The sequence below is a fragment of the Sphaerodactylus townsendi genome, linkage group LG13, assembly GCF_021028975.2.
Source record: "Sphaerodactylus townsendi isolate TG3544 linkage group LG13, MPM_Stown_v2.3, whole genome shotgun sequence".
In the NCBI taxonomy this organism is placed as follows: domain Eukaryota; kingdom Metazoa; phylum Chordata; class Lepidosauria; order Squamata; family Sphaerodactylidae; genus Sphaerodactylus; species Sphaerodactylus townsendi.
In genome coordinates this window covers 13,452,624-13,475,160 of record NC_059437.1, presented here as the reverse complement: position 1 = coordinate 13,475,160, position 22,537 = coordinate 13,452,624, and the positions used below count along the sequence as shown (strand labels likewise).

At 54.7% G+C, this 22,537-nt stretch overlaps 3 protein-coding genes across 6 annotated transcripts; 2 read left to right on the top strand and 1 right to left on the bottom strand.

Annotated features, from left to right (window-relative positions):
- The first annotated feature begins 3,685 nt into the window (after window positions 1–3,685).
- Window positions 3,686–5,990, top strand: MTCP1 (mature T cell proliferation 1). 2 transcript variants are annotated; one of them, XM_048513628.1, is made up of 4 exons: window positions 3,686–4,199; window positions 4,316–4,486; window positions 4,572–4,624; window positions 5,928–5,990. In XM_048513628.1, the coding sequence occupies exons 1-3, from the start codon at window positions 4,083–4,085 to the stop codon at window positions 4,617–4,619; spliced, it is 336 nt and encodes a 111-aa protein (XP_048369585.1). In that variant the 5' UTR covers window positions 3,686–4,082; the 3' UTR covers window positions 4,620–4,624; window positions 5,928–5,990. The 2 variants fall into 2 exon arrangements, with proteins under 2 accessions (XP_048369585.1, XP_048369586.1); XM_048513629.1 differs by lacking the exon at window positions 5,928–5,990 and adding an exon at window positions 4,716–4,839.
- On the top strand, window positions 4,575–9,292 carry CMC4 (C-X9-C motif containing 4). 3 transcript variants are annotated; one of them, XM_048513626.1, is made up of 3 exons: window positions 4,575–4,624; window positions 5,928–5,995; window positions 8,015–9,292. In XM_048513626.1, exons 2-3 carry the CDS (start codon window positions 5,938–5,940, stop codon window positions 8,182–8,184), a joined length of 228 nt encoding a protein of 75 aa, XP_048369583.1. In that variant the 5' UTR covers window positions 4,575–4,624; window positions 5,928–5,937; the 3' UTR covers window positions 8,185–9,292. The 3 variants fall into 3 exon arrangements, with proteins under 3 accessions (XP_048369583.1, XP_048369584.1, XP_048369582.1); XM_048513627.1 differs by lacking the exon at window positions 4,575–4,624 and adding an exon at window positions 4,778–4,906; XM_048513625.1 differs by lacking the exon at window positions 4,575–4,624 and having other exon boundaries at window positions 4,927–5,995.
- Window positions 9,293–11,061: 1,769 nt separating this feature from the next.
- On the bottom strand, window positions 11,062–21,044 carry FUNDC2 (FUN14 domain containing 2). The gene is made up of 5 exons (XM_048513805.1): window positions 20,882–21,044; window positions 19,710–19,857; window positions 19,182–19,257; window positions 17,316–17,456; window positions 11,062–16,099 (listed from the first exon to the last, which is right to left on the bottom strand). The coding sequence occupies exons 1-5, from the start codon at window positions 21,042–21,044 to the stop codon at window positions 16,022–16,024; spliced, it is 606 nt and encodes a 201-aa protein (XP_048369762.1). The 3' UTR covers window positions 11,062–16,021.
- Between the last annotated feature and the right edge of the window lie 1,493 nt (window positions 21,045–22,537).

The following is a 22,537-nucleotide window of genomic DNA, read 5'->3' as shown; positions in this document are numbered from 1 at the left end:
GGGGGGGGTGGGGGGGGGGGGGGGTGGGGGGGGGGGGGGGTGGGGGGGGGGGGGGGTGGGGGGGGGGGGGGGTGGGGGGGGGGGGGGGTGGGGGGGGGGGGGGGTGGGGGGGGGGGGGGGTGGGGGGGGGGGGGGGTGGGGGGGGGGGGGGGTGGGGGGGGGGGGGGGTGGGGGGGGGGGGGGGTGGGGGGGGGGGGGGGTGGGGGGGGGGGGGGGTGGGGGGGGGGGGGGGTGGGGGGGGGGGGGGGTGGGGGGGGGGGGGGGTGGGGGGGGGGGGGGGTGGGGGGGGGGGGGGGTGGGGGGGGGGGGGGGTGGGGGGGGGGGGGGGTGGGGGGGGGGGGGGGTGGGGGGGGGGGGGGGTGGGGGGGGGGGGGGGTGGGGGGGGGGGGGGGTGGGGGGGGGGGGGGGTGGGGGGGGGGGGGGGTGGGGGGGGGGGGGGGTGGGGGGGGGGGGGGGTGGGGGGGGGGGGGGGTGGGGGGGGGGGGGGGTGGGGGGGGGGGGGGGTGGGGGGGGGGGGGGGTGGGGGGGGGGGGGGGTGGGGGGGGGGGGGGGTGGGGGGGGGGGGGGGTGGGGGGGGGGGGGGGTGGGGGGGGGGGGGGGTGGGGGGGGGGGGGGGTGGGGGGGGGGGGGGGTGGGGGGGGGGGGGGGTGGGGGGGGGGGGGGGTGGGGGGGGGGGGGGGTGGGGGGGGGGGGGGGTGGGGGGGGGGGGGGGTGGGGGGGGGGGGGGGTGGGGGGGGGGGGGGGTGGGGGGGGGGGGGGGTGGGGGGGGGGGGGGGTGGGGGGGGGGGGGGGTGGGGGGGGGGGGGGGTGGGGGGGGGGGGGGGTGGGGGGGGGGGGGGGTGGGGGGGGGGGGGGGTGGGGGGGGGGGGGGGTGGGGGGGGGGGGGGGTGGGGGGGGGGGGGGGTGGGGGGGGGGGGGGGTGGGGGGGGGGGGGGGTGGGGGGGGGGGGGGGTGGGGGGGGGGGGGGGTGGGGGGGGGGGGGGGTGGGGGGGGGGGGGGGTGGGGGGGGGGGGGGGTGGGGGGGGGGGGGGGTGGGGGGGGGGGGGGGTGGGGGGGGGGGGGGGTGGGGGGGGGGGGGGGTGGGGGGGGGGGGGGGTGGGGGGGGGGGGGGGTGGGGGGGGGGGGGGGTGGGGGGGGGGGGGGGTGGGGGGGGGGGGGGGTGGGGGGGGGGGGGGGTGGGGGGGGGGGGGGGTGGGGGGGGGGGGGGGTGGGGGGGGGGGGGGGTGGGGGGGGGGGGGGGTGGGGGGGGGGGGGGGTGGGGGGGGGGGGGGGTGGGGGGGGGGGGGGGTGGGGGGGGGGGGGGGTGGGGGGGGGGGGGGGTGGGGGGGGGGGGGGGTGGGGGGGGGGGGGGGTGGGGGGGGGGGGGGGTGGGGGGGGGGGGGGGTGGGGGGGGGGGGGGGTGGGGGGGGGGGGGGGTGGGGGGGGGGGGGGGTGGGGGGGGGGGGGGGTGGGGGGGGGGGGGGGTGGGGGGGGGGGGGGGTGGGGGGGGGGGGGGGTGGGGGGGGGGGGGGGTGGGGGGGGGGGGGGGTGGGGGGGGGGGGGGGTGGGGGGGGGGGGGGGTGGGGGGGGGGGGGGGTGGGGGGGGGGGGGGGTGGGGGGGGGGGGGGGTGGGGGGGGGGGGGGGTGGGGGGGGGGGGGGGTGGGGGGGGGGGGGGGTGGGGGGGGGGGGGGGTGGGGGGGGGGGGGGGTGGGGGGGGGGGGGGGTGGGGGGGGGGGGGGGTGGGGGGGGGGGGGGGTGGGGGGGGGGGGGGGTGGGGGGGGGGGGGGGTGGGGGGGGGGGGGGGTGGGGGGGGGGGGGGGTGGGGGGGGGGGGGGGTGGGGGGGGGGGGGGGTGGGGGGGGGGGGGGGTGGGGGGGGGGGGGGGTGGGGGGGGGGGGGGGTGGGGGGGGGGGGGGGTGGGGGGGGGGGGGGGTGGGGGGGGGGGGGGGTGGGGGGGGGGGGGGGTGGGGGGGGGGGGGGGTGGGGGGGGGGGGGGGTGGGGGGGGGGGGGGGTGGGGGGGGGGGGGGGTGGGGGGGGGGGGGGGTGGGGGGGGGGGGGGGTGGGGGGGGGGGGGGGTGGGGGGGGGGGGGGGTGGGGGGGGGGGGGGGTGGGGGGGGGGGGGGGTGGGGGGGGGGGGGGGTGGGGGGGGGGGGGGGTGGGGGGGGGGGGGGGTGGGGGGGGGGGGGGGTGGGGGGGGGGGGGGGTGGGGGGGGGGGGGGGTGGGGGGGGGGGGGGGTGGGGGGGGGGGGGGGTGGGGGGGGGGGGGGGTGGGGGGGGGGGGGGGTGGGGGGGGGGGGGGGTGGGGGGGGGGGGGGGTGGGGGGGGGGGGGGGTGGGGGGGGGGGGGGGTGGGGGGGGGGGGGGGTGGGGGGGGGGGGGGGTGGGGGGGGGGGGGGGTGGGGGGGGGGGGGGGTGGGGGGGGGGGGGGGTGGGGGGGGGGGGGGGTGGGGGGGGGGGGGGGTGGGGGGGGGGGGGGGTGGGGGGGGGGGGGGGTGGGGGGGGGGGGGGGTGGGGGGGGGGGGGGGTGGGGGGGGGGGGGGGTGGGGGGGGGGGGGGGTGGGGGGGGGGGGGGGTGGGGGGGGGGGGGGGTGGGGGGGGGGGGGGGTGGGGGGGGGGGGGGGTGGGGGGGGGGGGGGGTGGGGGGGGGGGGGGGTGGGGGGGGGGGGGGGTGGGGGGGGGGGGGGGTGGGGGGGGGGGGGGGTGGGGGGGGGGGGGGGTGGGGGGGGGGGGGGGTGGGGGGGGGGGGGGGTGGGGGGGGGGGGGGGTGGGGGGGGGGGGGGGTGGGGGGGGGGGGGGGTGGGGGGGGGGGGGGGTGGGGGGGGGGGGGGGTGGGGGGGGGGGGGGGTGGGGGGGGGGGGGGGTGGGGGGGGGGGGGGGTGGGGGGGGGGGGGGGTGGGGGGGGGGGGGGGTGGGGGGGGGGGGGGGTGGGGGGGGGGGGGGGTGGGGGGGGGGGGGGGTGGGGGGGGGGGGGGGTGGGGGGGGGGGGGGGTGGGGGGGGGGGGGGGTGGGGGGGGGGGGGGGTGGGGGGGGGGGGGGGTGGGGGGGGGGGGGGGTGGGGGGGGGGGGGGGTGGGGGGGGGGGGGGGTGGGGGGGGGGGGGGGTGGGGGGGGGGGGGGGTGGGGGGGGGGGGGGGTGGGGGGGGGGGGGGGTGGGGGGGGGGGGGGGTGGGGGGGGGGGGGGGTGGGGGGGGGGGGGGGTGGGGGGGGGGGGGGGTGGGGGGGGGGGGGGGTGGGGGGGGGGGGGGGTGGGGGGGGGGGGGGGTGGGGGGGGGGGGGGGTGGGGGGGGGGGGGGGTGGGGGGGGGGGGGGGTGGGGGGGGGGGGGGGTGGGGGGGGGGGGGGGTGGGGGGGGGGGGGGGTGGGGGGGGGGGGGGGGGGGGGGGGGGGGGGGGGGGGGGGGGGGGGGGGGGGGGGGGGGGGGGGTGGGCGTGGGTTGGGGGGGGGGGGGGGGGGGGGGGGGGGGGGGGGGGGCGGGGGGGGGGGGGGGGGGGGGCCGGGGAGGGGGGGGGGGGGGGGGGGGGGGGGGGGGGGGGGGCGGGCGGGGGGGGGCGGGGGGGGGGGAGGGCGGTGGGGGAGGGGGGGGGAGGGGGGGGGGGGTGGGATGGGAGGGCGGGGGGGGGAGGGGGGGGGGGGGGTGCTGGCAGGGGCTGATGGGAATTGTAGTCCACAAACATCTGGAGAGCCACAGGTTGCAGACCCCTGGACGAGTTGGAATTGTGCAGATCAGATTTCTCTCATGCGCTGCCAGTTGCCAACTCTCCACAAAGCCGCAGGCTCTTGCTGCCAATCACATGGGATAGCCACCAAAGAGAATTTTCATGGGCCAAACCAAGAGCTCCTTGTAGTCTAGCACCTTTTCTCCCTCCAAATGACCAGGTGTCTTTCAGGCGCACTTCATTTTGAGAACCGACACAAGATCACTTCCCCCCCTTTAAATCTGATGTTTAAAAATTCTTTCCACAGCACTGGCAACACTGTGTACCTCCATGGCCATCACTGGTTCTTTGCAGGACTAACAGTTCCTTCCATGTCTTTGTTCAGAGGCAAAGGGGGCCATGTGTAGAATGGGAGCCAAGGGAGGGCCATCGTAGCAAGATATCAGGGCATGGCAGAAGGAGAGGAAGGTGGTGATACCAGAGCCCCACCTGTCCGCCTCTGGGTGCGACGGACAGGTGTCTATTGCGACGAAACCCAGAAAACATGGCTGGTGGCAACCGAAGAGGCAAGTAAGAAACATTCTTCGCAATTGTCTTTTTGATTATTTGGAGACTGTTACCCTTTTGTATAAAAAAAAGCAGGCCCTCACATTGTCCACTTTGTTTTGGGATTCTCCCACAGGAGGCAGGCATGCTAAAAGCCCGGATCAGAAGAGTCCCGGTCCCCTTAGGTGTGGGGATACGTCCCAGCCGCCTGCCTGAATCACAGCTGCCCCACATGTGGCAGCTTTCAGAGGGGCAGCAGTACAGGGACAGCAACTCCCGCATCTGGGACATTGAACACCATTTGCAAGTAAGGCTGCAGGAAGACAGTGGTTCCTTCCTTTGCTTTAAATCAGCAGATAACCAGCACCTCACTGATTTTCTGTCTCTCACAGATCATGGGAGTGGAGGAGCTGTTGCTGAAACTTCTGCCAAGTGATTAAATCTGGTGAGTGGCCTTGTTTCCCGCTTGCCGCCCTTGCCTTGTGCTCCCCTTTTCCCTCACAGTGGTTCTTTTAATGCTGGTTTTTGTCTTTCAGGAGCTGTGACTCTAGGATGATGTTCCCGTTTGTTTTTATGTGGTCACTCCCAGCACCAAAATGCCGCTGCCTTAGAGGCGGAGTGTGGCAGGCATTTCTTGTCGGGGCTCACGCCACACCATCTAAGGGCTTAGGACAGGCAGTAGCAGAAGAGATCCCTGGCCCAGTTGAAATCACAGAGGGAGCTTTAGGTAGGCAGAATGGAATCCCCCCTCCCCAATTGGAAAGCTGGTCAGGATACCAGTTGCTTGGGGGAGTCAAGAGCAGGGGAGAGTAGTCATCAGCATGTCCTGTTTGTGATATTCTCGGAAGCTTTGGCCATTGATTTTGTGAAGATGGAAGTTTGGGCCTCTTGGTCTGGTCCAGAAAATGTGTTCTGATCTTTTTGCAGATTTAATGGCCGAGTGTGTGATAAATTTGGCTTGTTATCCTATACATCTGTTGCAGGTTTCCACAGGAGTTACATTGTCCCTTCCAAAGTTTTATGGAGACCTAACTTTTTTTACTCACTCAGAGGAGAGAGCTCCGTCTCTTCATTTCCCTTCCAACAAGTAGCAAAGCTTGCCTTGACCATCTCCCTTTGTAGATCCTTTTCCCCAATTTGCTTCCAAGACGGCACAGTTCATACATCATGAAGAACATTTCTCAATCCTAATAAACTTGTTTGACATAAGCAGTCCCCCTATTGTGCTAGGCTTCCCACCATACAAGAGCAGGCACTGATACTTTTCTACTGGGAAAACTGTCCACTAGACTGCGGTGTTCTTCTGAGCGTCATTCCAGAGTTATGGGGGAAAGAGGGGGTATGTGCAGTAAAGCAACACAAAGAGGATTTGCCAGATGGGAAAGCACCAAGCCAAAACCAAATCAAGAAGAGGAGACCTGCAAGATTTTTCTTCCCAAATGAGTTATCTCTTTGCGTGACTTAATCTGGGGAAGGGGGCTCGGGGAAGGCATTCGTGTCACACCAGCTCTGCTCAAGCCACAGGAATCTCTCCAGGTGGCTGCTTGCCTGAGGGTGGTTTTGAAAGGGAACTTCTCGTGCAAGAAAATTGGGATGGGGACAGTGAGGAGACTGAAGGGCTTCATCCCACACTCTCAGAATCTGGGACAAACTTTCACTGGCTTTATAAGGATTGCATTAGAAGTCCAATTTGTTCTCCCCCATTCTCCAGGATCTGACCATAGTGGTTTTCCCCCCTGTTCTTTTAGCTCTCTCGACATGCCTCAGAAAGATCCCTGTCAGAAACAAGCCTGTGAAATCCAGAAATGTTTGCAAGGTATGCCACGTGTCCTTTGGCTTTGCTTCTGTTTACCCCTTCCTTGTATATCAAGAAATCAAGGCATGGCTATTTTTTTAAGCAAGAGTGAACTTGGCCTTTTGTGCATGCAGCCGTTTGCTTCACAGCATAGTTTTCCCGCAGTTTTCTGATTGCAGAGGAAGGTTCCTACTGCAAATTGTCCCCAGCGGCGCCAATCTGATCTGCCATTTTGCCCGACCTGCTCGTCCGTTTCATTTGCTCTTGGGAAGTTGCCTGCTGCCTTTTTTGTGTGTTGTGTGTGTGGTGCTGGCTTGCGTCTACCGATAATGCAATAGGTATGTCAATTTCATGGGTCTATTGCTCCAGCACGAAAATAAATAAAACCAGCCCTTTTGATTCTGGCCAGAAGAGCTGTTGTGTGGGTGGGGAAGGTCAGGAGGAGCTGGAAGACCTGAAGGAAGCGTAAAGTCACACTTTACCCGGTTTCGGGAACTGCAGAGCTTCTGTGATCTGACAGCACAGTGACTTCCAAAGAGTCCAAAATGAGCGCATAATCAAGAATCCAACCCCAAGGGAATGTGTGCTTAATTCGAGGCACACCACAAGTGCATAAAAAGCCATTGCTTTTGCCATCACTGCAACCCCCCCCCCCAAAAAAAGTTGACTTCAGAGTAAGACATTGTTGAAGCAAATGGAGCTCATTTTCAAGTTCAGGAACTGTAGGCTTTTGCCTTTGTTTGCAAGCACTTGGAACCCACCTACACTGACTAGGATGTAGCCGGGAAAGTAGCTTGAGCCATTTTGTGGCACACAGCAACAGTCACCTCCCTTCGGCGAGTCATTGTGACAGCTCAGGTACCCTGTAGGCAGAGAATTGTGGAGGAAATTTCTCAAGGCCTTAGATATGTTTACCTGGAACTTTAATAGTCTGTGAACATCCAGAGAGAGAGAGAGTCAAGCTCTGCTATAGGTTACCAAGAGGCAGTGGGTAGTGAGCTAATTGAAAGGTTAGAATTACTGTTAGCAGGACTTCATGCTGGAAAATGACTTGCCGTTAGAGAGCAGAGCTGGCCCTGATGACTGCCAGGTGGTAGTGACCTTGGAATAATTTGGCTGAGAGATTGACAGGGAGAGAGCTTCACACTAGCGAATGGGTTGAGATGACATGACTGGACTTCTCTAAAATGTCAGAGCTGAGAGGTAGTGCTTGCATTTGAGTGTACCTTTCTAATGCATGTTTGGTAGTGCTTGCATTTGAGTGTACCTTTCTAATAGTCAGTAAGCTGTCAGTGTGTGCAAGGGGTTGAATTGCTCCTTCTGCAATCATGGAATGTGAGAGGGAGGTTTAGGAATCAGGCTGGGGGAGTGGGCCAGAGATTTGGTGCTGTGCTTAGTGTATCAGACTAGAGCAGTGATGGCAAACCTTTTAGAGACCGAGTGCCAGGGGCGGAGCAAGGGGAAATTGCACCCGGGGCACGCGTGCGCCCTGAGCCCCTGTCATGCCTGTCTGCCCCGCCCTGCCCTGGAATGCCCCTGGAATGCCCTGAAACACCACCACCATGCCCCCAGAATGCCCTTGCCACACCCCCACAGGGGTGCGCACCCAGTGGATCGCGCACCCCTCACCCCCTTGGCACTGTGCCACTGCCGAGTGCCCAAACTGGAGCGGTGGCACGCGAGCCCACAAAGAGGGCTGAGTGCCACCTCTGGCATGCGTGCCATAGGTTTGCCACCACTGGACTAGGGGCTGGGAGACCCAGGTTCAAATGAAAGATAGCTGAGTGACCTTGGGCCAGCCACGGCTACTCCTACCACATAGGATAGTGGTTGTAAGGATAAAATGGAGGATAGGAGAGTGCTATTGTAAGCCACTTTGGATCCCAATTGGGGAGAAAAGTAGGATGTAAATACACACCCCAGAAAGAAACAGATCTTAAAATGCAGCCTACAGAGCCAGAGGGATTGTGCTTATTAGGGGTTTTTTTTGCATTTCACTCACTATTCTTGTTTCACTCACTACTCTTTTGCTCTTGCCAGCCAACAATTACTTGGAGTCCAAATGTGAAGCCGTTTTCCAGGAGATGAGAAGATGCTGTGGCCGGTATCCCCCGGGCAGATCCATCTGTTGCTCTGGGTTTGAGATCGAGGAGAAAGAGAGGCAGAAGCAGAAATCAACTTCCCAAGGAACTCCCGGCCCACCCGCCTAAGCCGCACTGACCTTTGACAGAGCGTAGATCTTTTCCCGAAAATTCAAGACATCTGCCCCGGCTCTCTGGAGCTATACCTCAGAAGTGCTGTTGCCCTGGAATTTGCTTCAAGAAACAAAACACGGCAGGTGACTTCTCTCCCAGACACTGGAGGAAGCCAGAAAACAACAGCCCATCTGCTAGCACTTCTGCCATCAAAACGTGTCAATTCTGTAGCCTTATAGTGAATGATGTCCAAGTAGGCTAATCTGGTGTTTTGTGTTCACTGTAACCTAATCTATTGTCAGGAGTAGCAATATTCCACTGCAAGGTGAAACCTGAGCAGCCTTTGTGTGTGTGTGTGTGTGCGTGTGCAGGATAATGTGTTGGGAGTTGAGTTTTTAAGACAATAACTTTAGACGTGGTATGTAAATAAGTCTCTTGTTCGAGCTGGAGAAGAAACTCTTAGTCCCACCGAGTCAGCACCTCCCAGCCTGTTCAGAACCCCTCCTCTGCTGTTTGCAGTGCAGATGTAAGATATTCTGGTATCAAAAAGCCTCAGGAGGCAGAGGCTGACCCTTTCCGCCGGGCAATACACCTTAGTGAAATTACCTGTGTGCCTCAGTTTCCTCGTCTCGGAAATGGGAAGATCGCCTGCCCTCCAAGCTGTAGATTTGTTAGCACTTGAATCCAATTGCACAATACTGAGTATGTGAACGCTGTTTGTGAAAGCAGCAATTTTCAGGGAAACGTACGGTGTGGTGTTTTTTTTTTTTTAAGCAATAGTCACTTTACAGAAAACAAGAGAGAGATGTATTTTTTTGAAGAAGTTCCCACTTGGAGACTTGTGTGTGCAAAGCCCCATTTCAATGAAAGCAACTGAATGCGGCTTGTAGCATCCCTCTTCCCCCAGTGAGACCCTGCTGAGCACCCCTCCTGCCTGCCTTCAAGGGATTTTTAGCAGCTTCTCCATATTCATTTCCCAGTGTTGCTGTAATTTCAAGACCACTGCAAAGTCCCATGTATATTCTAGGCAGGCATCACCAAAGGTGGTGGAACAATTACATCTGTGCTAAGTCTCTTGAAATACCATGCTGCAAAAATACATGATCTGAACAATTTTTAAAAATGATGCATGTGTGATCACTTGGGTCTTGGGCGCACAAACGGTGGCTCTGCTCCCTTGTAGTTTGTCTTACTTTTGCAAGAGGGCAGCTTGTTTTATATGGAACTCTAAAGGGTCGAAGAGAGTCCTGGTCCAAACCGCACTTATGCTGTTAATTAATTGCTTGACTTTCAACCTCTCTCCCAGCAGTGGCGTAGTGGTTAAGAGCAGGTGTACTCCCATCTGAAGGAACGGGTTTGATTCCCCGCTCTGCCGCTTGAGCTGTGGAGGCTTATCTGGGGAATTCAGATTAGCCTGTGCACCCGTCACAGTTCTTTTGAGCTCTCTCAATCTCACCTTTGTTGTGAGGGGGGGGGGGGAAGGGAGAGGAATTTGTAAGCTCCTTTGAGTCTTATAGGAGAGAAAGGGGGGATATAAATCCAATTCTTCTTCTTCTTCTTCCGACTCCTTCTACTACTACTACAACATTCATTTTGCCCCATTTTTCCTTGTACGATCTTAGGGTAGTAAGCTGCAACTCACAAAAACTCGAATTGAAAGACAAGCTGTCTTTCATGCTGTCTGTAAGCTGCCACTGGGGTTTTGTTTTATAAGAGGTTTACTTCCACTTCCCTTAACAACCCAGCGAGGTAAGTTAGGCCAATAGTGACTGCACTGAGGTGTTGAACCTTGCATATGGCTCAGAGGTTGAAAACTTCCTGGTTTGTCCTTGCAGCAGATTGTATGTGAGCAGAGGGGGAGGTATTTGAGCTTGGCTGCGTCCAAAGCTTGCTTTGGGAATAAACTTCATGCTTAAGCAAGGGATGTGCACCTGATACAAGTCAGACATTTTCTGCACTATCCCATAAGTCTTATTGAGAACATAGGATGTACTTGAATTGCGCTTAACCTGCTGTGTAAATATCACACTGCACTTCCTTCAACAAACAGCAAATTGTCATTTTTTTGCTGACAGCAAGGAGTACAGTCAGAAGTTTCAAATCTAAGTTATTCAGAGAGATGATGTTGATGCGGGGTGTGTGCGTGTGTGCAGGGGCGTACCGCCTAGGGGGACATATGGGGTCAAATGTTCCCGGGCTACAGCCATTTAGTCACGTGGGGGGGGGGGAGGAAATTGCCCTCACACCCCTCCTCCTCCCCCTCCCCCGGGGTCAATACACTGACTTCAAGATCTGGTGCAAAAAAAGTTGTGTGGTCGGGGAGGGTGGCTGCCCATGGGGGGGGGGGGGGGGGTACAGGGGAGGCCGGAAAACTCAGATTTTGTACCAGGCTACATTTTCCCTCTGGGTGTGTGACATATATCTGCTCCCTCTTTAATATCATACTCTCGCTGTCCAGTCTCTAGCCTGGAAAATCTGAAGATCACTGTTTCAGTCCCAGACATCAGCAGTACCAAGGCAAAAAGGAATCTTAGAACAGAAGTTCAGGCGGCCATAAGGCTGTCTTGGCTCATGACATCAGGAAGATGAAAGGCGGGGTGAGGGCCATGAGTAACTGAAAGAAAGGAAGAGGAGTTTCTGCTGGACAGGAGAGGACAAAAAGCCCATGTGTTAAATTGAAGGACACACACCACACAGAGAGGCAAACGAACAATACCTCTTTAACCAAACAGGGGAACACGACTAGAAAATAAAAGAACATGCATTCCCATCCACCCGACCTGATAACAGCCACTAGTCACTGGTTTAGCATAACTTGGCATCATGTAGTGCTCCTGTCAGGCTTAATAATACCAAACACTGGGCACAAACCAACAACACAATGACCAGAAATACAGCAAAGACAGTTTATTTTAACCTTGCACTTCAAATATTTAAGTACCATATAAAAACATGCCAAAAACCTTAATGCTCTTCTAAGCGCAGTGAGGGTGGGGCTAATTGGATTCTAGCAACCTCCCCTCTTCCCTTAAGAGCATCTTTCATTTCTAGGCTTAGGTCTCCATTGGTGACCATGCTTTCTGAAGTCCAGGGTTTTGTGGGTGGGGGAGAACTTTGGCCGGGAGATCCCTATGGGCCAATCTAGCCCGATCTTGTCAGATCTCAGAAGCTAAGTAGGGTCGGCCCTGGTTAATGTTTGGTTGGGAGATCGCCAAGCAATTCCAGGGCTGCTGTGTGCAGGAAGACCACGGCGACCCACCTCTGAATGTCTCTTGCCTTGAAAACTCTTAAGAGTCGCCACAGTCAGCCACAACTTGAAAGCACTTTATACACACACACCTCAGGGGCTTTTCCTGTTTTAAAAAAGGAAGTCCAGTTAATGTGTTTCATCTCCTCCTTACTGACACTTACCCAGTGTCTATATTCAACCAAATCCTGACAAAGCCTTTTTGGGTAAATGAGATTAATGAACCTGGTACGGATTGACGGCAGTAGCTTCCTGTGGAGGGCCAAAGCCTACTGAGAGCTTGCTAGCTTCTCTGCCCAAAGCTGCTAACCGGAGCACAGGAGGGAAAGCAAAACAGTTTCTTAGGCATGTAGCTCAGTTCCTCCTCAATGTTAAAAAAACCAGGAAGGGGGGCAGGTTGAAGATTTTGGACGTGGCAAAGTGGGGGTGGGGAAGAAATTGCCTCCTGCTGCAAATCCTGTTAGCTAATGGGCTAAGGAGACATTTCATCCACGGAACAGAGAACATCCTTTGAAGTTGATGAACCTGGTGAAAACGTGCTTTGCTGATCTCAAAATAGACCAGTGCTGTACATGGGGTTTGGGCTCAGGCAAAACTCTCCAACTGCACCCCAAGTCTGCATCCACACATCCCCTTTTAAGGCAAAAGAAAAACACGCAGGAATGCAGCGGGTTGCCCCAATGTCGAGATTCACAATTAAATATAACTCCCTCCACACAGGGAAGCACGTGAGCTTGGTTTGTGAAGGCTGGGTTTGTGCACAGTTGTTCCTGAACTAAAAGTGATCACCTGGATGCCTAGTGAGAGGCTGGTTTTGTTCCACTGAGATCTCACAGGGGATGGTGCAGGGATGCCTGTTTTCCTGAGAAAATCCAAAAACACCCGTGATCATCAAGAACATATCACACCATTGCAAGCAGCTGAGGGGACTGGACGTTGACCGGTCTGGGTGACGAGAGAAACAAAAACCACACAGAAGACAGAAAAAGATGTAAGCAGTGTTGTTTCACAAACCCTGATTTGCTGTGAATATGGCAATTTAACTAAATATGCTAGTTGCAAAAAACCCCCAAAGACTGCCAGGCCCAGACAAAGGTAGACTGGAGACACTTCCACATCTATCCCCCCTGGGTCTATAAAAAGCAATCTGCAGTAATGTGTATCCTAAATTTATCTTAGGGCTATGCAGGGAAAACAGAAGACGTTTTAACAAATCAACCCGCAGCCAATTTTACTTAAGGACCCTGGGCTCCCCTCCATTATTAGCACTTGAAAAGGGAAATGTCCTTAAAAAAACAATCTTTTTCTCTTTAAAATGCTCTGGAGAACTCAAAAAGCTTGCTAACTGCTGCTGTAACACTTTAGTGGGCTGCCCCATTATATAGTTTTATATTTTCCCCTAATATTTATTTATTCCACTTTTATCCCAACTTTCCTCCAAAGAACTCAAGGAAGCAGGCACAGTTCTTCTCCCTTCTTTTTACCCTCACATAAAGTCCATCTGTGAGGCTGGCAGAAAGAATTATTGGCCTAAGACCATTCAAAAAAGTTTCATTTGAATTGGGAATTCGAACCTGGATCTCCCCAGTCCAATACTCTAATCACTGTAGAAAACTGGCCCGTGCAGTTCAACACGGTGATCTGCGACCTTTGTCAAGATTACTTCAGTCCCAAAGCAATCCTGAGGATCCCAAACAATAAAAAGCCCCCCTCAACACAGATCTAAAACAACTAAGAGTAAGGTGGGCAGCACAGATGAGCAAGCTTTTGGAAGCAGGTGGGGGCTCCCCCTTTTGATGTTTTGTTTTAGGAACACTGGACTGTGGCAAGGTCAGGGTTAAAATACGACCACGCATCAGAATTCTAGGCAACAGATGCTAGGTAAGTCTCCCCCACTCCCAGGGCAACAAATGAGGTTGGCCAGGATCTTAGAGGCTTTTAAGCAAATACCAGAGCTCCATTGGGGTTCCTCAAATCCACACAACAGCTGCAGGGAACAGCTTTCTTAAAAAAATAAAGTGGAGCCCATAGAGACTCAGAACGCCACAGCGAGGGGAAGAAGACCTCTTCCCCCAACCTGCCGCCATTTTCTGCTGTGAAACGGGGTGTGTGTGTGTGTTCTGTTTTGTTACTCCCTGCTTCATGCAACAGCAAAAAACCAAATAAATAACTAGACCCAACACTGTTCTGTTACTGAAGACGACTGGGGGAGGGAAACGAGAGCCCTCCCTCCCCCCGTGATGGCATTATAAGCCTAAATATGCTTGGCTTAATTTCTTTAATAGTCATTGCCTGCAGCTGCTGCGGAGCCGTGGGAAATCTGGACTCAGTTCTTTTTAAAAAGTGGATGCCTTAGTTGGCCCTCAGTGTTCTCACCCTTGCTTGTTTACAGGGCAAAGGGAAGGGCTGCGAGCCAAATATTCAGTCAACACTCAAGGGTCTACTGAATGTTTTTTTGGTTAACCTACAGAGACCCCTCAGCTTTCCTGGCAGGCTGGGCTGATAACCGTTTCCTGGACCAAGGCTGTGCTTTCCCACCGCTTTGCAGACACAACAAGGACCTTCTGAAAATGCTCAGCAAGGCAAACCCAGTGAGGAAAGAGCAAGGCCAAGGAATATGCCCAGACTGCACGTTTCTCCTAAAATGGGCCAATTTTTTTTTATCCTTTTGTGTTTGATCGGAGTCCAAAACATCCTGCAGAGTTGTGGCTTGGGAGCATGCTGGCTTTTCAACGCTAATGGCTTGAATAGCAAGATTATCAATCTGCCCATTTCAATCCGAAAGCACAGACAAAACCAGGTCCCTGCCCTCTGGAATACTTAAATCCTACTCAGCATCGATGAAGAGGTTTTAAAGTGTTCCAGTGGCCTCACAGACAGTGTTTGCTTGTAATTCTTATAGTCATCTCAGAAGGCGGATTGGTTGCGCTGCTTCCCATATTGTTGGGTGAGTCCAGGAACAGAAGGAAAGGCCTAAGAATCTCACAAGGGATTTCCGGATCTGTAAATCTCTTAGCTACTAAGCTATACCAGGGTTTAGCCAAATGCCTTTGCACGCACGCAACCGGAAGAGCACGAAGAACAGCAGCAACGCCCGCTAGTTTTCTCCAAGAATGGGCAATTACTGCAGAGGCCAATTTCCCTCCATTCCTTTTGTCCCCTTCCGCACACACAAAATAATGCGTTTTCAAACCACTTCCACAACTGTTTGCAAGTGGATTTTGCTATTCCACACAGCTTCAAAGAGCACTGAAAGCAGTTTGAAAGTGCATTATTCTGCATGTGTGGAATGAGCCTTTGTTAACTTTTGCTTTGGACAAGAGTTGCATCTCTTCCCTCCTCATCCACCTTCAACAACAAGAGATCCTAAAGCAACAACACTGCACCCTCTCTCCTTTCATTCATCCCAGGTAGTAGAAGATCCATACAAGAAGTTCCAGTTGAACAACCCACACCTCCAGTCCCCATCACGGCAACAGGTGCTGCTGAGAAGACCCAGATTCTCCAAGCTCCTGCTGTTTGCATATCCCAGATCACTGGATCTCTGGTTGAGATGTAGATCCAGCGGCACAATGCACCCCATTCTGCATCACTGCAACAGATGCTTATCAAGTGAAGATCCAGATTCTACAATCTTCTGCTATCCGTACATTCCAGTTAGCCAGCTGGAGGTCTGTACAAGATGAGGTTCCCGCAGCACAGTGTGTACCTCCATTCTCCACTGCAGCAACAAATGCTACCCCACAAGAGAACCCAGACGCTCCCAAAGAGCTTGCTGGCTCCAGTCATTCCAATCAAAGTCTTGCTCGAACCATTTATATTACAGGTCTGTGACAGTTAAGCATACAAGAGACGTTTCCTCAGAACAGTGACATTTGGAAGTCTTTCAGGCATCCTCAGCAAAGAATCCTACATAACAGACAGAGTTTCCATACGAAGTTCCAGCTGTGCAGCTCCAGCACCAGATATATAAATAACAACCTAAGAGACGTCAGAAGGGATATGTTTGTATACGGTGTCCTAGCAAATGTCAGGACTCGAGAAAGAGCATGCCTGCAGCAGAAAGAGCCAGTCCGAGGCCCCAGTTATTTTGGGACACGCCCTGGCACAGCCTCTGCACGCTGTGCGAAGCCAGAGAATTCATCTGATCTCACCAGCTGGAAGCACCGGCAGCACCACAGTTACTCAAGAAGGAATACAAAACAGTCAAGATGGAGCATTCATGGAGAAGGAAACTCCTATCTTGGCAACGGGATCGACCCCGAGGCACGGCCCTATGCCTAGATCATCTGGCTGAATAAAATTAAATAGGGGAGGGGGATTCTACAGAGCCCAAGTTCTCAAGAAGGGGGCACATCACTCGGCCCAGCAGCTGCCAGCTTTCAGACCGAATCCACCTCCGACCAGCCAATCTCAAGCGCATCAAATAAAAACAGGAGGAACACAGGAGCTCATGGCGGCATTTCTGGAGGTCATGATTCACAAATGGAGCGGAGAACCGGTCAGGAGGGACAATGTTCCAAGTCAGCCAAATGAGCAATCCAGCAAACACTGAGCGGGAGATGAACGCAGTACAGGGAGCTCTGAGGGAGATCTGGGTGTCTCCTAAGAGGCCATTCCGAGCAGAAACCCGCCGACAAACCCACCGGTTAGGAGAACATTCTTCTTCAGAAAGGAGATCACCTGGGCAGCGGGAAAGAGAGAAGATCAGACAGGAGACACCCCCAAGGCTCCTATGGTTTCTAAAATTGAAATTAACCATGACAACCATTCAGCATCCCTTTGACGGAACAGCAAAAGGCAACTGGTAACCAGTGTAACGGTTAGGCTACAAACTGGGAGAGCAAGGCTTGGACCCTGGTTAGTACTGGATCACACACACACTCTCTCAGCCTTACCTTGCAAGGCTGTTGTTACCAGCATAAAATGAAGGGGGAACAGTGCTGTGCCTCACTTTGGCTGCCCATCAGGGAGAACAGCAGAATGCAAACACTTAGGTAAATAAATATGATCCCTGGCATGACAATTTGGGTGAGGACGAATGAAACAATCATGGCCAGAAATGGCACCCGTAACGTTGGTAGTTCAAAAGTCCACTTACCCAACACAATTCCTGATCTGCTCTACCCACTACTCCCCCCATCCCTCCCTCCATGACCTGCAGGGAACACAGACTACAGATCACAGCAACATCCTCGCTGGAGAAGTGAGAAAGCCAACATGATGTAGCTGTTCAGTGTGTCAAATGGGAACCAGTGAGATCCAGGCACGAATCTTCCCTAAGCCACAAAATTCACCACAGGCCACACATTTTTCCTAGCCTACCCTACTTCACAGCGTTGTTGCGAGAATACAGGAATCTGTGTATGCTGCCCTGAGTTGTGTGGATAAAAATGTGTTTGTGTGTTTGTGTGAGTGACTTAGTGGGCAAGCAGGCGGTGGATCTCTTGCCAAGTAAAGATCAAATTACAGGCACGCGTCAGGCTTTTCCTCGGATTTGATAATTCCCTTGTCCTTGAAGTCCTGAACAGACAGAAAATACAGGAAACCCCTAGTATCCTCAGTGGCCCTCTGAACGTGTTTGGTGGCCCACATTCTGTTTGAAGACTTGAAGCCACACAGGCCACCTCTAAACCATTCGTCCAGACCTTTAAGCCACAGGTTCACAGCTTTCTCAGAGTTGAAGTTGCCCAGAGAGGAACCCCAATGTCTCTGTTTGAGGACCTTCAATCCACCCTTCCAGTTCTGCAAGCTGCACTTTGCAAGACTGGCCAGCCAGCTCTGCCTTGCCCTGACTGCTTCTGCCGACCTCCCAGAGGTTTCTGCACCTCTTGGGCACAGCTACACTGACGCGCCCAGTGGTTTCCCCAGCCAAGAGTTAGGACTCTGATAGTCTCACCTCATCCACTTTGGTCTTGACCTCTGGTCCCAGCTGGTTGGTGCTGCTGCTGCTGTGAAACTTCAGCTGCTCTTTGGCTTTGCTCATGTCCCGCTCCACCATCTGCCAGTCGACTTTGATGTATCCCGTGTGGTTTGCGATCTGGGTCACAAAAAGAGTGGATGAAAAGCCCTGCGTGGCTCCAGGCCTTCCCGACTAGCCTGCTCAGCCTCAGTAGCCGATTACTTTCACTGCAGCTCATGGAAAAAGCTCAAGAGACACAGCCTTTGACCCACAGTCAGTAAAGTGCAATGGCGGAAGTGTCAGACTAGGGACTCTGGGAAACTCTAAGTGGCAAATGATTAAAAACACAGCTCTGCCGCCTGAGCTGTGGAGGCTTTTCTGGGGAATTCAGATTAGCCTATACACTCCCGCACACGCCAGCTGGGTGACCTTGGGCTAGTCACAGCTTCTCGGAGCTCTCTCAGCCCCACCCACCTCACAGGGTGTTTGTTGTGAGGGGGAAAGGGTAAGGAGATTGTAAGCCCCTTTGAGTCTCCTGCAGGAGAGAAAGGGGGGATATAAATCCAAACTCTTCTTCTTCTTCTTCTCTTCTGTGTTACTATTGTAGTATTTTGTTGTTTTACTGATTTAGATTGTAAGCTGCCCTATTATATAGACAGGCAGAAGATTAAGATCTTAAACAAATAACCGCCAGTAAATACTTGAGACCTTTTAACTAGAGATGCCAGAAACTGCACCTAATATCTTTTGCATGCAAACCAGGAGCTCTGTTGCTGAGCTGCAACACTTTTACCAAAGACCTTGTGCTCCACAAAAGCTTTAAAACTGCTCAGGCGTCCATCTGTTCCACAGCCAATTAAAAAAAAAAAGATGCCGGACCAGGTTGGGGCTGGTTTGTAGATGCTGCCTGAACCAGGGAGAAACATCCAATTGAAACACTGATCAAGTAAAAACACAAACATTGCTCACAATATCATTTAGTACCCTCAGAAAACCCAGAACCTCACCCTGTTGCCAGCTGCTCTCATGCCTCAAGGAGGCGGTGTCAAAGACCTGACCTGGCCTTGGGGGTGGTAGCAACCCTGAGCTGTGGACTCTGAACCAAAACTCCAGACAAAAATATATATTTTTAAACTTTTATTACAGAAAAGTAGTAAAACGTCAGTTTAAAAACATGACAGTGAATACAAAAATCAAGGTGCAAATCAGTTACACAAAAACAAAAACTAGAGTCTATACACCAGAAATAAATACTTGCAGGCACAAGGTATTAGGTGCCTTCTGTATATGTACAAAGTTCCAATGGAATTTTCAAGCAGAATGGAGGGCAAAGTAAAGACCCAGTAAGTAGGAATATGGCTACCAATCTTGATCCTCCTTGATCTGAGGTTGCAAATACCTTAGCAGACCAGGTGCTCAGGAGCAGCAGCAGCAGCAGCAGCAGGCCATTGCTTTCACATCCTGCACGTGAGCTCCCAAAGGCCCTGGTGGGCCACTGCGAGTAGCAAAGTGCTGGACTAGATGGACTCTGGTCTGATCCAGCAGGCTCTTTCTTATGTTCTTAATAACTGCCAACAGTGATAGAACTGATTTACAGTTTAGGCTGGCCACATCAAGCGATCACTGATTAATCAACCAGGGTACACCTTGACCAGAAAGACTCTGTCCTGTCCCAGTTGGTTGTAATTAATTAAGACGATTTCATACCCTGCACAAGTGCTAAGACCAGGGAGAGACAGTACACTCATTCCCAATTAAACTCACTGGTCTTCTGAACTTTTTGAGTTCGCGGGAAAAGGAAAAGGATTTTTAGTAGGCCTTGCAGCAAACAAAATGTATTCTCCCTTGACAGGAAGTACCAACCTGAAGCAGGAAGAAGCCACCTCCCACGGCTGTTGCGGCCAGTTTTCCAACCTTTTGAAAGATGAAGCCAGTGCACCTGGAAATCAGGAGAAGAAAAAGAAGAGTTTGTATTTATAATCCATCTTTCTCTACTGTAAGAAGATTCAAGGAGGCTTTGCTTCCTCTCCTTCGCTTCCTCTCCCCACAACAGACGCCTTGTGTGCTTAGGTGAGGTTCAGAGAGTTCTGAGAGAACTGTGACTAGCTCAAGGTTACCCTGCAGGCCTCACATGTAAGAGCAGGGAAACAAATCCAGTTCACCAGATAAGAGTCCTCCACTCATGTGGAGGAGTGGGGAATCAAACCCAGTTCTCCAGATTAGAGTCCACCTGCTCTCAACTACAACACCACGCTGGGAGACTGCATGCAAACAATATTCACTGTCTAGATGCCCTAAAAGGAAACCCCTCTTGATGCTTGGGGTCAATGGCACTCAGAGGTCCCTTGCCTTCCCTTACATGCCATGCCAATGTGCCTTGTTGCTGCTCACCATCCTGTGACACCTCCAATAGCCAGCTGGGTTGCTACGTTGTACTTTTCTGTGCTGGAACCGGAGCTGGGCCCGCACAGCTTGCGCCACCAGGGCTGGTTCTTCGTGTACTCAGCCAGGTCCAGCACCTCATCGCTGATCTTCTTTCCTGCAGATTGGTGCAAAGAGGCAAGGAGAGAAATTAAAACCATGCTCGTGGTTAATTATTATTATTTAATACAACTTTTTTGCCCTGTTGTTCATTTTGGCTCAAATGTAAAGTCTTTCTCCAATTTAAGCATCATCTCCATCATTGGAAAAGCCACTTAAGTTTGAGGATGGCTACTTAGAGCAGGGGTCCCCAGTATGGCACCAATGGGTGCCACGGTGCCTGCCAACACCTTTTCTGGTGCCTGCAGAGTATTTTAAAGAGATGGGTGGGGCTAGGTAAGGGCTTTCGCTCAGCAAGGCTTCTGACTTGACTACTGGAGATCTGATTGGCTGTGCAGACTTTTAAGATGTTGCTTTGGCAGCAGGGGCCACCACAACACAAGGCCCTGCAGTGCGTTACTGAAGTGAAGCTGTGGTAACCATGTTGTGGCTGCACCTACCATACTGTGTCAGAATTTGAAATGTGCCCACAGGCTCAAAAACATTGGGGACAGTTGGACCCCCCCCATTAGTTACAAGATTTGCCCAATAAGCATGCCAAATTATTTACATCTGTGACACCTTAATCACTCCATGTTTCCTGATAAATAAATAATGCCATCAAATGTCCAAACCTGTTGCTGGATAATAGATTCAAACTAGAGACATTTGCACTGACAGGAAACCGCTTAATTAGAAATCATTAGTAAATTCAAAACTATTGACCTCCTCCTTTCTGAGGACTCAACAAGGACCTGGTATTGCTCACTCAGCACAGGCTCTAATATCTTGGCTATGCATTCCTACAGGGAATGTATTCCTATGCACAGTTACACTGAAGTAAACATAAATTGAACTCAACAGGATTTACTTTCGAGGAAACATGCCTATGAACCGAGCTGCTATTAACTATGGAGGCTTTTTAGTGGGGGCGGGGCTTACTGCAAGCCCACCGCATACGACTGTGGTGACGTCACGCGACCGCGGGCGTGATGCCCCGCCCCTTTCGAATTCGAGGGGGGGGACCCGATCGCGCCCCTCACCTGGCATGGCGTCACCCTTGCGCTGCTCCCGCTGCACCCGCGCGTGCCACTCGCGCTTGGCCTCTTGCTCCAGGCGGATCAGAGAGCTGCACGAATAGACGTCGACCGGGTATGGCGTCACTACTGGTGACTCCTCCTCCTTCTCCTCCTCCTCCTCCTCCATCATGAGTTGGCCCGCCCTCCCTTGCCATGCGCATGCGTGTTCCTGGATGTACTGGGAGGGGGTTGCGAGAAGGAGGCGTGCGAGGTCACGCATCCTCCTCCGCCTAACAAAGTGCCACAAGGGGCTTGCCCCTCCCCTCTCGTGACGCAGGCTCAGTGGGCGTGGCGGGACTTGATTGTTGATCACCATGGAAACCGCCGAGTGGGAAAGGGAAGGTGGGCCAGACCGCGAGACGCTGCCTGACCCCTGAGAGGAGGCGGGTGGTTTGCGATGGCGCCGGGGCTCTATTAATATGAGCACCAGTCATGAGTCATCTGCGGTGGTTTTGAAGTCCAAAGTTGTCATACGCGTAGTGATGAAGCAGGATTTGATGGGGATCCTGGGCAAAACGTGCCTCTGAGCATGGGTAGCGTTCAAACACCCAAGAACGTGGTGATCCTGATCAGAGTGTAAAACTTCCGAATGTACACCTAAGAATGCTATGCTTCTGGACATGTATTGTTCAAAAGCTAAAGAGCACAGTGCCTCTGGGCATGCATAGAGTTGAAACACTAAGAATCAATTGCCTCTGAACATAAGGCACCATTGGTTTGTCTAGCAGCAGGTTTGGATGTTTTATAATATTATTTGTAGCTCTGGAAACTGTTTGGATTGTGTGACAGGATTACAGTATATAAATATTTTAAACAAATAAGAAGTGTTTTGAAATTGCTATGGTCATAGGTTTAGCATTTTTAAAATAAACCCTACAACTATCGCGATCTTTCACTTTTGCAGAGTATTAAGAACCATAAGCATATATCCTCCAAGGCCACAGTATATTTGATCATGTGATGTGTTTTTAAAATCTCTAAAGAGGCTGTGTTAAGAACACAATACCTCTGAACAGACTTAAATATTTGTTAAATTAGAAATCTAAAAAGTCCTTGAACATGGTCAGTTTCTTTTCTTCAAAAACTGGTCTTTATTTTTGATACAGGGAAACTATAAGATCTAATGCTCTGAGCCCTCTGGGGGTAGGGCGGTTTATCAAATCAATCAATCAATCAATCAATAAAGTAATATAGAATACTGCTGTTTAGGACAGTGGAAAGGAAAATTAGAGATTAATAAATTTAACAAAATTTTAGCCAATTTAACAAAAGATTTTAGACTGCTAGTTTATATTTTGATCTCTGTGTATTCCGATCTCTCTACATGTGTACTATATTGTACTGTTATCAACATACTGTAACCGATGAACCCCCAGGATTTATTAAAATATATTTTAGTTGACCCTGACCCTTTTTATATATATAGACGTGTAGGCGTTTTGTATTTAATAAAGGATTTGTTTAAGTTTCCCATGCAGCCAACCCATGCATTTGCCAGGGAGAATGTAAGTGCTGAGGTAGGTATAGAAAATAAGAATATTACTTATTTAACTTTCTTCTTTATTTTTGATATATGTATACATTTAAATAGGTTGTAGATTCCTTGGTATTACATTAGTG

What these genes read in the sequence shown, in the direction of transcription:
- MTCP1 (XM_048513628.1), top strand. Translation starts at nt 4,083, where the DNA reads ATGGCAGAAGGAGAGGAAGGTGGTGATACCAGAGCCCCACCTGTCCGC. An exon ending in GGCTGGTGGCAACCGAAGAG is followed by an intron (nt 4,200 to 4,315) that starts GCAAGTAAGAAA and finishes ATTCTCCCACAG; the next exon opens with GAGGCAGGCATGCTAAAAGC. An exon ending in ACATTGAACACCATTTGCAA is followed by an intron (nt 4,487 to 4,571) that starts GTAAGGCTGCAG and finishes TGTCTCTCACAG; the next exon opens with ATCATGGGAGTGGAGGAGCT.
- CMC4 (XM_048513625.1), top strand. Translation starts at nt 5,773, where the DNA reads ATGGGGACAGTGAGGAGACTGAAGGGCTTCATCCCACACTCTCAGAAT. An exon ending in AATCCAGAAATGTTTGCAAG is followed by an intron (nt 5,996 to 8,014) that starts GTATGCCACGTG and finishes TGCTCTTGCCAG; the next exon opens with CCAACAATTACTTGGAGTCC.
- FUNDC2 (XM_048513805.1), bottom strand. Translation starts at nt 21,044, where the DNA reads ATGGAGGAGGAGGAGGAGGAGAAGGAGGAGGAGTCACCAGTAGTGACG. An exon ending in GTGGCTTCTTCCTGCTTCAG is followed by an intron (nt 17,457 to 19,181) that starts GTTGGTACTTCC and finishes TTTGTGACCCAG; the next exon opens with ATCGCAAACCACACGGGATA. An exon ending in TCAAGACCAAAGTGGATGAG is followed by an intron (nt 16,100 to 17,315) that starts GTGAGACTATCA and finishes CCCGCTGCCCAG; the next exon opens with GTGATCTCCTTTCTGAAGAA.